Source organism: Delphinus delphis, chromosome 6, assembly GCF_949987515.2.
Source record: "Delphinus delphis chromosome 6, mDelDel1.2, whole genome shotgun sequence".
NCBI classification, from domain to species: Eukaryota; Metazoa; Chordata; class Mammalia; order Artiodactyla; family Delphinidae; genus Delphinus; species Delphinus delphis.
Window position 1 is genome coordinate 103,828,558 of NC_082688.1, and position 14,846 is coordinate 103,843,403.

Genomic DNA, 14,846 nt, shown 5'->3' on the forward strand with positions numbered 1-14,846 from the left:
CTCCTTACACAGAGGATGCTGGGTTTGATTGGTTGGAATGAAATACAGAAGCACAGAATCCATGTTCTTTGCCTCACTGCGTTTTCCCCTTGGCTTCTCCTGTCTCCTCTCAGTTCCTCCATCTCTGTGTCATTTTGCCAACTTGTCCATTCATCACGTAGAGCCTACTGTGTACCACGCCTTGCACTAAGTGCTAGCGAATCAGTGATGAATACAACGTTAAGTCAGAATCCCAGCCTAGAGAATCACACCTCCAGGGCCTGCATGAGGACTGTGGGGGCCCAGCAGGCGCACCCCTGGGTCATGCCCCCTCTCTTCTCCTCTGTAGGAGGTCATCACCTCCATCCTGCTGAGCGGGCGGATCGGGCCCAACATCCAGCTGGCGGACTGCTACGGGCTGAGGCTGAAGCACATGAAGTCGGATGAGATCCACTGGCTGCACCCGCAGATGACGGTGGGCGAGGTGCAGGACAAGTACGAGTGTCTACACATGGAAGCTGAGTGGAGGTAGGAGAGGAGCCCTGTGCTCTCAAATGGGGGGGGGGGCGGGGCGGTAAGTGCAGAGTGAGAGGAGACCCTGGAAGGTCCTTTCTTGGAGCCCTTTCCCAACCTCTGAGAATATTCTAGAACGTCACAGTGGCATTTTAGGTTGGTCCGTCTGCAGCGTCCAATGCATCTGTTTGCTAAGAGCTAATATGGGCTCACAGCACATCCCCATCCCAAGACGGATATCTAGGCACAGCCCTAAACAGGATGCCGTTGGCACTATGGAGAAGGAAGAACAGAAGTGCAGGGAAGAGGGAGAGCCAGGCCAAGGGCTGGTCTGTGAACCGAAGGTAAACAGCTATCATCAGAGGGAGAAGATGGAGAGTCAGAACTAGCACTGACCACCGTGTGCTGGTCAGCCACCCCTCTGTCCTTCATGGTCCTCCAGCCAACCACAGAGGAAGGAAAGAGGAACAAGTCCCCAGTGGGAGGCCAGGAGCTCCACGGCAGCTCCTGGCATGACCAGCTTCCCTGGGTCAACCACAGAGTCTGAATTTCCTGTCCCAGGTATGACCTTCAAATCCGCTACCTGCCAGAGGACTTCATGGAGAGCCTGAAAGAAGACAGGACCACACTGCTTTATTTTTACCAACAGGTAAAAGCATTTTATCTTGTGGTCCCCATGGTCATATGACCATCCTCTGCTGGGGAGATGGAAAGACAAAGCTTAGATTTTGGAGGTCCCATTCCAGGAAACTTCTCTCGGGAACATTCCTTGGTCCCTGGTCAGCTGTCCAACCCTGCTTCCCTCACAGCTAAGGGTTGGCTAACCCCACCCCATGGACACATGGACTTTCCTAGTGGCTTTGGACTAGGACTTTGGACTTTCCTAGTGGCTTTGGACTAGTGCCCAGGAGACCTGGCTGGGGAAGTGGGCAGAGCAGGTCCAAAGAGGAGGCAATGGTCTTAGCAGGCAGGCTCAGCCGTCTGACACACCTGTTATCTACCCAGCTCTTCCGCTTCCTAACCTGCTATCCCTCGGGACTTAGTTTACCTGCACGAGGCTGTTTCTTCTTCTGTGAAATTGGGATGATAGTAAGAATACCTACTTTACAGGGTTCATGTGAAGACCTAATGATAGCATTAGCTGGTGCTGGTAAACCAGCTCTCTGATTTGTAGCACTTGCCAATTTCCATGGTGTAAATACTCCCATCGTGGTCTATTTCAAAGTACCAATATTTCAACCAGCTTGCGAAATTTTGGAAAACTTAAATAACTAGCTTCCATGAGCTGATTAGAGCTGCTCACCACACCCCTGGCTATAATGCACGTGCCCAGAATGGGACCCGGCAGGGAGTGAGTGCCGGGTACAGGGAGTTGCCATCGTTGTTTCCTGCCTGGCCTTAACTCCCTCCTACACCTCCCTCCTGGTTCACTAGAGACCAAGCCAGACTTTTCTTCTACAGTGGATGACATCTGTCACCACTTACCAACAAGGCTTTGGATAAATTACTGAGTCCTCCCCAAATTCCCAGCATCCTTATCTCCAAAATGAGGGGTGAGGGAGGGGAGCCTGAACTTCCTGCCTCGTGGATCCGTGAAAGAACGTGCCGTGAAAGTGCTTCAGAAACTGGAGGGCCGCAGCCTGAACGGGATCACCGCTGCCCAGGGCTCTTCCTGAGCCTCCCCTCCCGCCCTTCATCTCCTGCTACGCATTTGTGCATAGCTGCGGGAGGGGGTGAGAGATAGCTCAGGGCGGCAGGATGGTGATCAAAGCACCCACCGTCTCCTGGGGCCCTGCCCATCGCAGGGAAACAGGGAACAGGGGCGGGAATCTGAACTTCGGCCTTTCTCCCTGCCAGCTCCGCAATGACTACATGCAACGCTATGCCAGCAAGGTCAGCGAGGGCATGGCCCTGCAGCTGGGCTGTCTGGAGCTCAGGTATGTGGCCTCAAGGCCTCTCCAGAGTGGGTGCCTGCACCTCCCCTCCTGTACTGGGCACTTGGCCAGCTTGGACTTTCTCCTCCAGCGTGGGAAGCAAGAGTGGGTATGTGAGAGCTGGAAAGGGACGCGCTGTGGCCGACAGAGGGTAAGCCCCCGAGGTGCTCAGCGTCTGGTCCTCGGGAGAGAAATGCCAGCTCCCTCTCTGGTTGGTGCCCCCTATCTTCCTCTGGCTGCCGTCCAAGTGATCCAGTAAATGTTTCTCTGAGCACTAGGCAAGTTTCTGGGAGATATTCGAACGCTGGGATTCCAACTGTATTGTTCACTGCTGCACCCCCAGCTCCAGTAGGTGCTAATAGATATGGACAAAGTTAGTAAATGATCCGGGGAGGCCCGTAAACTCACAGTGTTTGGGAGGTGACAAGTGTGTCTACAATTGATCATAATGCAGCAGAGTGAAATAAGCAGCACACAGACATACATAGAGGAGCCAGTAATCCCGCCCGAGGACATCAGGAAGAGGGAATGTGAACTGGTCCAGGAAGCAAGAGAACGATTTCCATCGGTAGATACTGGGGGGAACTGGGAGGCGGGGGAGGGTGCATCCTGGGCTCGGGGACCAGTGGAAGGAAGAGAGCAGACTGGAGGACCGTGGGAGATGAGCTTAGGGAGGTGAGTTGGGGTCGATGGTGGAAGACTTTGAATGACAGTCTAAGAAATAAACCTTATTCTTGGCCGTTGGGAGCACTGTGGACAGAGGAGGAGGATGTTAAGGCCATGCTCTAGCACTTTCTCAGCCAAAGCAGCACCATTCACTTTCACCATCCACCAGGATCCATGACCCATTCTGCCCTCTCATCACCTTTTCTGTACCCCTTGTCTGTCCTAGAACAGTGGTTCTGAAATCTGGTTGCAAATCATAATCACCTGGGAGCTCATTAAATTAGAGATTCCCTAACCCCACCCTTGGAAACTCTGGTTTAGTAGATGTGGATGGGACTTTGGGACATGCTTTTTTAAAAAAATTTATTTATTTTATTTATTTATTTATTCATTCATTCATTCATTCATTTATTTGGCTGTGTTGGGTCTTCGTTGCTGTGCGCGGGCTTTTCATTGCGGTGGCTCCTCTTGTTGAGGAACACGGGCTCTAGGCACATGGGCTTCAGTAGTTGTGGCTCGCGGGCTCAGTAGTTGTGGCTAGCAGGCTCTAGAGTGCAGACTCAGTAGTTGTGGCGCACGGGCTTAGTTGCTCCGTGGCATGTGGGGTCTTCCAGGAGGAGGGCTCGAACCTGTGTCCCCTGCATTGGCAGGCGGATTCTTAACCACTGCGCCACCAGGGAAGTCCCAGGACATGCATTTTTGACAAGTCTTCCAGATGATTTAGAGACAGTTAGCCTCGTATGAGGTGATGGTTCCAGGGTGAGTCTTGCCCTATCTGTGACCTTAAAGGTATAGAGAATAGGACTCTGCTGCTGCTTCTACTAAGTTGGGGGGCATTGAGGAATTCTGGCTCCCATCCTCGATCTCAGAGAGAGTGCTGGGGGTCCCCCAGGGAGAGCCGTGGGATGGGAAGGGGGGGGCTTCTGAAACTGCTGGCATCTGTGACAGAATAGGTCAAGGACAGCCTCGGAGGGCTCCTCCTTGCTTTCCTACTTGGTGGCTGTCTCAACAAGCCAGGGGACACAAGGGTCCCTTGCACAGAGGAAGTCTGCACCCCTGATGCCAGTTGGAAGACAGACCACCTCGCCGCAGTTGGCAGTGGTCCTGGGAGTTGCCTGCTGCTGGTTCGGGGGCTCTCCGCGAAGTTTACCTTATCACATGTGCCATTTATGCCTTCCAAGACCATCACAGCATTGCAACTTACACACGCCTATCTTCTCCTCTGAAATTAGACAACTCAAAAGAGCCCACCTTTACCTTTTTGTTTGTGGATCTCATACCCAGAACTCCATTGTCACTTTGAGACTCTGATCGCTGAAGTCACTATCAAAATACCATCACTTAGTAGTAAAATAGCAACATAGAGAAGACCCATGAGCATCCTAGTTCATGTTCTACTTTCCTCGAATCGCTCCCAAACTATCATTGGTTGTAATAATACACTGGAGGACAAAGTGCGCCAACTGACCTGGCTCCATTTATGGTCTTATAAGGAGTGGATGGTCTCTTGGTGTTGGCTGTCTTATCAACTCAGGATTATTCCAAAACCCATGCTTGTTTTACGACAGGGATGTATTATTTCACTTCTCCCCTAGCCTGATGAGCAGAGTCAGATGAATGTTCCTATTCTTACGGGCTGACCTTTGAGATACAAAGATATATATTCGGGAAAGGATATGGAAAACACCTATTTTGTAAACTTCATAGATTTCCAAGCCTATAATTTTTAAAGTTGAATACAAAGCTATCCATTATCATGGACTATTTTAAAGTCAAGTTATGACTATTTCTAACCAAGAGAGACAGATACATTTCTGAAAATCAGGCCGTAATGCAGAATTTTCCAAGGCTGTGACTTTTTTCCTGAAAAGATTCCAGAGTGCAGTCTATCTACAGATTATGGGGAAAAGTCCTGTTGACATTGTTGTGTCACCTGCCTACCGATAATATGGTGTCACCAGGAAAAAGAAAATGCATTCTTTCCTAGCTTAAGAAAGAAGTATGGTATATGCACAAGATATGAGATTGCCAAGATGAAACCTCAATGGACTCAATTCATAGCGAGGAGCCATTGGGCATAATGATGAAGAGCAAAGGGTCTGAAGCTGGGCTGCCTGAATTTGCATCCTGGGTCTTCCACTTACTGGGCAAGTTATTTCATCTCTCTGTGTCTCAGTTCCTTCATCTGTAAAATGGGAAGGATGATAATGGTAGCAACCCTACAGGCTTGTTATGAGGAATAAATGAGTTAACATATTTAAAGTAGTTAGAACAGTGATAGAGACGGAAGTATTCACTAGTTATTCATCATTTGTACCAATTAATTTTTTCTCTTTACCTTTATGTTGTTGTTTATTTACTTTAGTTGACTTTATTTTTTAGAACAGTTTTAGGTTCACAGCAAAATTGAGTGGAGGGTACAGAGATTTCCCATAAGCCCCCGTCCCCATCAACATCCGCCACCCGCATGGTTCATTCATTACAATTGATGAACCTACATTTACACACAGTGATTACTCGAAGCCTAGGGTTTACCTAGGGTTTAGTTTACCCTAGGGTTTACCCTAGGGTTCACTCTTGGTATTGTACATTCTATGGGTTTTGACAAGTGTACAGTGACAATGTATCTACCATTACGGTATCTTAAAGAACAGTTTCACTGCCCTAAAGCTCCCCTGTGCTCCACCTATTCCTCCCTCCCTCCCCTCCCAACCCCTGAAAACCACTCATCTTTTACTGTCGTCATATTTGGCCTTTTCCAGGATGTCATATAGTTGGAATCATACTTAATTAATTTTTTTTGTTGATTTACTGGAAGTGCTTTATTTTTTATTTTTTGCGGTACGCGGGCCTCTCACTGTTGTGGCCTCTCCCGTTGCGGGGCACAGGCTCCGGACGCGCAGGCTCAGCGGCCATGGCTCACGGGCCCAGCCGCTCCGCGGCATGTGGGATCTTCCCGGACCGGGGCATGAACCCGTGTTCCCTGCATCGGCAGGCGGACTCTCAACCACTGCGCCACCAGGGAAGCCCCCTTACTGGAAGTGCTTTATAAATGCCAAATATTTTCTCTAAATATCCCCCTATGAATTAAAGTGTGAAATTCATGGCCCACGTGCTGGAGTTCCCTCGCAGTCTGAGGAACCAAATAGCCTCCCCCTCACCAGAGGCATCCAGGACTATTGTCCACTCCCAGCAGAGCTCCAGAACACTCTGACCTAAAAACTCAGAGCGAATGTGTAACCCAACAGCAGTTAGCGAGTAACGGATAATAAGAAAAGATTAGAGAAAGAACACTCGGCTTGTTTCAAAAGGCATTTTATCTCATAGTTGATGTATAAATGTTCGTGATAAGTTAATACTTGTATTGCTTTTCTTTCCTTTCTGCTGTCCTTACCTGAGTATCAGTCAGGGGCCTGTGCCTGCCCAGAGGCCCTGCTGTCCACCTGGAGTTTGCCAGGCACAGGGGTGGACCAGGCTGCGGAGAACCAGCCAGGCACTTAGAGGGTACTCGGAGCAGGTGCAGCCTCATTCAAGGATGGCAGCCGGGGCAGGTTGGGGATCACTGACAGCAGCTGAGACGGGGCTCAGCACAGAAGATTGGGAAGATGAGTCTCAGGCGAGAGGGTCCATCTGATGAGGGGCGGTGACTGCTTCTCCCGGCCATCTCAGTGATGTTCAACCGCTCCAAACATTAGGGACACAGATCACAGCACACTCGAGTGACTGGGCACCTTTGTCAAAAGTTATACAGGGCTTCCCTGGTGGCACAGTGGTTGAGAGTCCGCCTGCTGATGCAGGGGACACGGGTTCGTGCCCCGGTCCAGGAGGATCCCACATGCCGCGGAGCGGCTGGGCCCGTGAGCCATGGCCGCTGAGCCTGCGCGTCCGGAGCCTGTGCTCCGCGACAGGAGAGGCCACAACAGTGAGAGGCCCGCGGTACACAATACATGATCTTTAGTGCATGAGAGAAGGGCCATCAGTGATATAGGCAGTAAGCTGGATTTCTAGAGGTTGGGATGGTGTAGATGTGTTATCTTCCTTTTTCCTAATAAAAAACTTTTCCACTCACCACCTCCTTAATCATTCTAAAACTGCTGTTATTTTTCATGCTTTTTAATTCCTCAGTGTTCATTTCCAAATTTGTTCACCTTTCCATTTAGCCAACCCCAATTTTTTTTTTTTTTTTTACTAAGGCTTATTTAAATACCCCAGTCCTCAGAATTCTTTCATCCATCCCCAGTCTCAAAACTCATTCATTCATTCATTCATTATCGTAAACCAGGAGTGACATTAACAGACCGCTGTCACCTGGGACTGGGAAGCAGATGTCACTTCCTCAGTGGGTGGTGCATCCCCTCTGCGTGGAATACTCGCCTAGTACCCCTTTTCAGCCTGATAATCTCTTCTTTGTTCTGACAGCTTTAGAAAATGCACTGAGCCAGGGTTGCCTGCTTGCCCTCTACATTCATAGAAAAGCTCAGAGGACACCTGTGAAATGTCGGCAATAAGCAGGGTGGCCCTGGGCTCTTCCTGCAGAGCAGCCTCAAGGGTCTCTCCACCTCGAAACCTTCCCCTTCCCTGTGCCCACCCCGCCCGTCCTACCCTGCAGGGATCTGCCGTACTTACACGGCAGGCGCCCAGTTGTTCACATCCACTAGTCTGAAATCTATCAGACCTTGGAACTCAGGGTTGGTGCCGCCTTCACCTGGCACACGGTGAGAGCACAGTATGTATTTGAATGAAGGGATAACCCTGAAAGATCTCAATTCCTCTTCTCCGGTGGACACGTGCTAACATTTATTCTGTTAGAATCCCATAACTGCGTGCAGCAAGCCAATTCGTTCAGTTACCTGGGAGTACATTTTGCAGCTCACTCAACCCAGAGGAAATGCGGGTGGCCGTGCTGCCTGCTGTGGAAGCTGCACAGGCGTGCTCTGAGGTCTCCTATGAATGCGGAGAGCCGCAGGGAACACTGGCTCAGAAAACTTTCTAAAGCTGCCATGACTGACTGGACATTTTGGATCTTAACTGCAAGTGCCTTCGGGTGGAAGGAAGAGGAAAACGATCTTCCATCCAGGGAAGATCCCTGGATGAGTTCCTCGTGCCCTATAACTGAATGTCACCCCTGCTCACCTGTTGTCTGATTTCCAGAGTGCAGATCTGCCCTTACTCAGCTAGAACACTCCTCCAGCATCTGCAGTCCCGCTCTGTCAGGCACCCGGTCGCAAGAAGTGGGGTTAGGGAAGAGCCACTCTTTCTAGTTTCCCAAGTTCTCCCCTTGGATCAGGTTCCCAGGGGTTCCCAGCCTCAGCAAGAGGGACATTTGGGGCTGGACAATTCCTTGTTGTGGGGGCCATCCTATGCATTGTAGTATATTTAGTCAGGCCCTCCTACTCTCACATTTACTGAATTGTGCTCTAATGTTATACGATTGGTATTTACCAGAATTGCAGCAGGAGGAAAAAACCATGAAATTGGCTTCACATTTTTTTGGTAGAATGAGTGTTACGACTATTAGTTTTCTTTCGATCAGTGGCTTTTCACACTTTTTAATTTAAGAAATGCAGTCCTTGTTTTATGGTCAATATTATCTCCTGATGAGCTAAGCACTTGGCGAGGTATTCTGTCCACTACCCTGGCTGCCAGGGCAACCAGCCCAAGCCACAGATTGGCACATTTTTTTTATCTCATTTACCTCATTGCCTGGTTTCTTTCTAACTCTATTTTGTTTAAATATGTTTCAAAACTGTATCTTAGGGACTTCCCTGGTGGTCCAGTGGTTAAGACTCTGGGCTCCCAATGCAGGGAGCACAGGTTCCATCCCTGGTCGGGGAACTGAGATGCTGCATGCCACACAGTGCAGCCAAAAGAAACCCAAAAAGAACAACAGCAACAAAAAATGAAAAAAAAAAAACTATCCTTGCATCTTTTCTTAGAAGGAGATAGACTAGAAATACATTTCAATATTGTGAAATATAATTCAACAATATTTACTGAGCTGTCATTAAATATTATTACTCCCTGAAACTCATTTTAATGTACTTGTCTTTGATTCTGTAAGAGAAATTTTATAGGAAACTTTTTATCTTTTGCTTTCCCTCCATTCCAACTGCTGGCATTTGGAATAACTGGGCCTGCCCCAGCTGGAAAGAACCACTTGTCTTCCTGTGCCCCTCTCACCACAGAGCCAGTTTTTCTTCCTCATTCTTACTTTGCATCACTTTTTGTCATCTGAGTGAAGCAGTTGAAGTAATTGAGGACAATGCCCTGGTGTGTGTGTGTGTGTGTGTGTGTGTGTGTGCGTTCACCCGCGTGTGTGCACGTGTGTGTGTGTGCACGTGTGTGTGTGTGTGTGTGTGTGTTGGGGACTATAAGAAGAGAACGGACCATAATGAAGAGAGAAGTGATGATAAAAGAATTGCCTTCAAGTATATGGCATCTAGGAAAGGATTAAAGTTAGTCTCCGTAGCTCCAGGGGCCTAATGAGAGGACGGGAAACGAATGAAGAACTTACTACATAGGGGAAACGTGTAGCCATGGAGGAGGCCATCTCAGCAGGGAGTGAACCCAGAAAACTCGTGCATTACGATGGTTTGACTAATCTCTCTGCCTTAAATTTTTTTTCAGGTAAAAAGGTAATACCTGTTCAGTGTGGAGTATTTGGGACATGTAGAAAGGGGGAGAAAAATGACTAAAATCATTTGAAATTTCATTAGCCAGAGATAACCTCCATTAACAGGGTAGATCCAGTCAGGTTTTTTCCAATGCATTTTTTTCTCTAAAATTGAGACCATAATTATTAAAAGATAACTACTTATCTTGATTGACAATATATTCAAAAATACCATTTATTAAAAATTGTTAAGGACATAGCACTACATGTTTTAAGTTTTTATTGGAGATCTCTTCTATGATTTCACGCTTTAGATATTCTTCTCAATCCCATGATTTGGGAATATTTCCCTAGCTTTTCTTCTAGTTTTAAAATAGTTTCATTATTAATATTTTCCCCTTTAATCCGTTTAGAATAAAGTACGAGGTGAGGATCTAACCTTACTCTTTTCTAAACACTGTGAATTATGTAAAGTTATTGCTTTTGAATCATAAGTTGCTTGCCCCTCTCTGCTTATGGTATCTGTAGCTTAAAACTATTCCCAGATGTGCACAAGGATACCCGGGTTAAAGTAACACTGAGCTACTCTAATGTACAATCAAGAGTGGGACAATGTCTGCAACAGTTGAAGAAATTACTAGACACAGTGATCCAAGCAGGGAAGGGAGGATAACACAAATGGGGACATTGGCTATTTGATCTCCACTTAATTGTTATAAATACATAATACATAAAAAAAATCTTTATCAAGACATACATTTTAAGAGAAAATGGGACTTAAAGAATATGTAAAACAAATTAATAGATGTCACCCCTGGTGGTAGGATTATGGATTATTTTTATTTTCATATTCTGTTCCATAAGTTCTAAAGTTTTCCTGTGTACTATTAATACATTTAACAATTATTTACATACACACATATACAGAGATAGCAAATGAGGGAAAAGGAAATCACAAAGGGAGCCCAAAGCCTAAAGGTGGAGGTGGGTGTTCCTTAGCTGATAAGTCAGGTGTTGGCAGCCTTGGGTCGTTTATTTTTAGAGGCCACTGGTAGAAGCACCATCTTCCTCCTCTGCCCAACAACTGTGTTGTCCCAGAACTGGGCCCCCCAGAGCACAGCTGGAGTCTTTTCTAGGAAGGAAATTTGTGGGTTTTCCTTTTCTTCATGGTTTTCTAAATATCGAATTTTTCGACTCTCCTAACTTTTCCCTCCCAGTGGTTCCCAACGGAACGGGGGAGGGGGCTTCCAGGCCAACGTGTGGGCATTGGGTGACCCGGCTCCGATGGCCCCATTCCCCAGCCATCAGCCTCTCCATGGCTTCTCTCTCTCCAGGCGGTTCTTCAAGGACATGCCCCACAACGCACTGGACAAAAAGTCCAACTTCGAGCTCCTGGAGTAAGTCCTGGGACCGGCCCCAGCCTCTCCTCCCTTCCTTTCCTGCTGCCCAGCTCTTCCTGCCACCCCATACACCCCCTCATCCCCAGACCACAGCCAGGAAGGACCTGTCTCCCTGGTCCTCCTGCCTTTCCCTGATTGGCCAGAAGTCTTGGGTTGGGGATGAAGGGGAGTCAAATGCTGCTTTTCTCCCCCTTCTTTCAGGAAAGAAGTGGGGCTGGACCTGTTTTTCCCAAAGCAGATGCAGGAGAACTTAAAGGTGAGGAAACCAGTGGGTGAGGAGCTCAGAAAGACTCCCTGCGTGTCTCCTTTGTGTCCCCCCTAGGACTAGAGCTAAAGGGATGGGGCTAGGGGTAGTCAGGGAAGCCAGGGGTCTGCACTGCCTTGGGCCATCTGGACACAGGACCACTCCATCCAGCGGGCCCTTTCTGTGGCTGGGAATCAGGAAACACGGCTCTAGTTCCACATCAGAGGCCAATTAGCTTTGTGGCCTAAGCACCGGGGATGCCATCTCCCCTGCCTCCCTCCCAGGGCCATGGTGAGCTCCCTTGAGACAACAGATGTGCACTGTGGGTAAGACATCACCACTGCCCTCTTGGCAGAGGCCTGGGGACTATCCTACAGCAGCAGGCAGGCTTGCGGTGAGATCGTAAGGGAAGGAATCAGGCCCCGCTCACCCCTGCCCCTCTCCCCCAGCCCAAGCAATTCCGAAAGATGATCCAGCAGACGTTCCAGCAGTATGCCTCGCTCCGGGAGGAGGAGTGCGTCATGAAGTTCTTCAACACCCTCGCGGGCTTTGCCAACATCGACCAGGAGACCTTTCGCTGTGAACTCATTGTAATGCCACGCTCTCTTTATTCTCTCCCTGACCTGAATTCCAGGCCTCTCAGGCAAGGGGGCCATGAAGGCAACTCGGTGTGGGGGGAGGGGGGGCGCGGGGCGTGCCGAGAAGCGGCTTGGCTTGCTTGTAAGTTCTGTAGCATCAGGGCCTCCCTAATGTATCTGAAAATGCAACTAACGCTAAGCCACTCGCCTGACGAAGGGAACTGAAATCTTGGCTCCAACTCTGGGAGGTGGGCAGTGCTGGCAGGGTGCTGGGAGGGGGGTAATCTGTATGGCGGGGTGCGGTTAGGATGGAAGGAGCTGGAGGGCCCGGGAGACAATGGCTCGTGTCCAGCTTAGTGAGCTGTTTTCAGATTTCTGAAATATGGGCGGGCAGAACTGGGGCAACAGCCCATCTCTCCTTTGATTCCAGCAAGGATGGAACATTACTGTGGACCTGGTCATCGGCCCTAAAGGCATCCGCCAGCTGACAAGTCAAGATGCAAAGGTAGAGACAGGTGGGGGGCAGGCCCCACCCAGCCCCAGGCAGAGCCGTCTTCCCCTTTCTGCTGCCTTGTACCCTGGCCTGCCCCATCGGTTCTTCCTCCCCCACTGCTGAGAGCAGAGAGGCCCTTGGTTATCAGTAGCTGTGGAGACGGTGTTTGGGATAACAGCATGGGGCTAATGGTTCTTTACATCCCTGTGACTGTCCCCTGCACAGAGGAGGGGGTCGGGGTGGTTTGGGGGGGAGGGGAAGAGGGAAGGACACTACTATCGTTCTTCTGGCTCAGATGAAAGAGTTGCTCTTTCAATGGCAAAATGGGGTAATCATGCCCCGGGGAGTCAGAAGGGCTGGGTCCAGCCCTGGCTCCACCACCACCTTGGCTTACGACCTTGGGCAAGCCCTGGCTCTCTCCAGGCTAATTGTTTTCTTCTGCAAGGGGCTTGGGCTAGATGATCCTCCTTAATCATCGCTGATTCCCTCTTCATCCCCGCGAGAGACTCCAGTTCTCAGTTCTTTCTTAGGCCCCATCCCCACACCATACTGACCCATCTGCATGGCTTGATCCCAGGAATGGGATGGTCTGAAGGACCCCCTCCTTTCCCACAGCCCACCTGCCTGGCCCAGTTCAAGCACATCAAGTCCATCAGGTGCCTCCTGCTGGAGGAGGGCCAGGCGGTACTGCAGATAGGCATTGAAGGCGCCCCTCAGGTGAGCATCCCTGGGCACCCGGAAGCTTGGAGACACTGGGAACGGCTGCAGGCTGGGAGCTCCTGCTCAGGCCAGCCTGGCCTGAGATCTTGTTAAGAAAATGGCACCTGGTTCTTAGACAAGGTAGCAGGATGATGATAAATTAAAGAAACTATCTCAGGAAGCAACGTTATTGTTAAAAATGTCAAGAAAGAAGCTGTAGGAGATTGGGGGGGGGCGGGGAGCGGGGGTAAAGTGATCAGAAATCAAGGTATGGGTCAGAGGTCTAACTTTGAACAAGTGACAGTGACTCAGAATCAAGACCTTGGGGCCCCAGGGCTTTTTGTGGGTGGGAGAATCAGAGAGACCTCAGGCTGTGAACAGTTTGTCTATCTCTCCTTTCATCCGTCTGTCCCCTGCCCCACTCCCTCCCTCTTCCCTTCTCTCAGTTTCTGCTCTTGCATACCGAGCACCTCCTAGGTACAAGGCATGTGCTATGCCCTGAAGGACCAGAATAAGCCAACCTGGAGCTGCCTTCCTAGAGTGTAGGGTGGTCAGTTGGGAGAGGTGATGAGAGCGCCCTCTGGTGGCGGTGGGAAATGCAAGCTGAGCCCCAGGAGAGGGGCTGATGGCGTCCAGGCCGGGGGTGGGCAACAGAGTCCTGCAGTTTCTTCTCCAGTCCCTTGGGGTAGACTCTAGCCAAGGCTCTGGGGTCTCATCCTTGGCTGGTCTCTTCCCTGCAGTCCTTGTCCATCAAAACCTCCTCTCTGGCAGAGGCCGAGAACATGGCTGACCTCGTAGATGGTTACTGCCGGCTGCAGGGGGAGCACAAAGGCTCTCTCATCATTCGACCCAAGAAAGGTGTGTTTCCACTTGAAGGTAAATTGGACCAACGGGCAGATGGCGGCACAGCTGAGCCAAGCCCTCCCAGAGGCAGAGCGGGAGAAGCTAAACCATTGACTGATATGTGAATGAAGAGGCTTTGGAGGTGTGGGGTTGGGGCTCACCCAGCCCTGTTGGTTGCGCCCCGTGGTCCCATCCTGGGTCCTTGGCTACAGCCTTGGCCCCGCTGGCCAAGGGCGGCATGGGGGCTGGCTTCTAGAGGGGAGGATTTGTAGCCCTGGGAAAATCCAAGCTATTGCCGGAACATGGCTGGTCCCTCCTCTTTGGGGATGGAGTCAGAAAGCAGAGGTCAGGCTGGAACACTTGACAGTGGCAGAGGAAGCCTGAGAGTTTCGTCTACTAAAAAGATTCCAATTCAGGCCAGACGCCTACCCAGCTTCCACTCCGACTTTCAGGGGCCACAGAAAGGCGGGAGGGGTGTCCCTTGTGTTGGCCCCTAGGAGCAGTGCACCCAGGACCCTGTGTCTCTGACTCCAGCTCCCCCTTCTCCTCCCCTCTCCCCAGATGGTGAGAAGCGGAACAGCCTGCCCCAGATCCCCACACTGTGAGTACACCCGGAAGGTGGGGAACTGGCCCCGCACTCAGCCTGTGTCTTCCCAGGAAAGGCAGAACAAACAGGGAGCCTCCCCGCCATGGTTTCTGGTTTCTGGACCCCAGGAGAAAATGCTGGAATCCCAGCATTTCACAAGTGGTGATTTTTCACCAGTAAATTTCTCCCAGAAAATTCATGCAGGGATATCCCTGTGCCCTAATGCCACCTGGCATCATCTTTAGTGGGGGGAGGGGGTGGTATTGTTGCTGTTCCCTCCCTCCTGCCCCCTGGCTGC

The 14,846-nt window shown here is 50.1% G+C and overlaps 1 protein-coding gene across 4 annotated transcripts in view; it reads left to right on the forward strand.

Annotated features, from left to right (window-relative positions):
• PTK2B (protein tyrosine kinase 2 beta) overlaps positions 1 to 14,846 on the forward strand; it is a 139,340-nt gene that overhangs the window by 102,325 nt on the left and 22,169 nt on the right. For all 4 annotated transcript variants that reach the window (XM_060015200.1, XM_060015202.1, XM_060015199.1 and 1 more), the window contains 10 exons: positions 329 to 507; positions 1,054 to 1,141; positions 2,350 to 2,429; positions 11,040 to 11,102; positions 11,307 to 11,361; positions 11,799 to 11,939; positions 12,358 to 12,432; positions 13,036 to 13,137; positions 13,860 to 13,977; positions 14,524 to 14,563. In XM_060015200.1, coding sequence (XP_059871183.1) covers positions 329 to 507; positions 1,054 to 1,141; positions 2,350 to 2,429; positions 11,040 to 11,102; positions 11,307 to 11,361; positions 11,799 to 11,939; positions 12,358 to 12,432; positions 13,036 to 13,137; positions 13,860 to 13,977; positions 14,524 to 14,563 — 941 coding nt within the window. The remainder of the gene's footprint in view (positions 1 to 328; positions 508 to 1,053; positions 1,142 to 2,349; positions 2,430 to 11,039; positions 11,103 to 11,306; positions 11,362 to 11,798; positions 11,940 to 12,357; positions 12,433 to 13,035; positions 13,138 to 13,859; positions 13,978 to 14,523; positions 14,564 to 14,846) is intronic.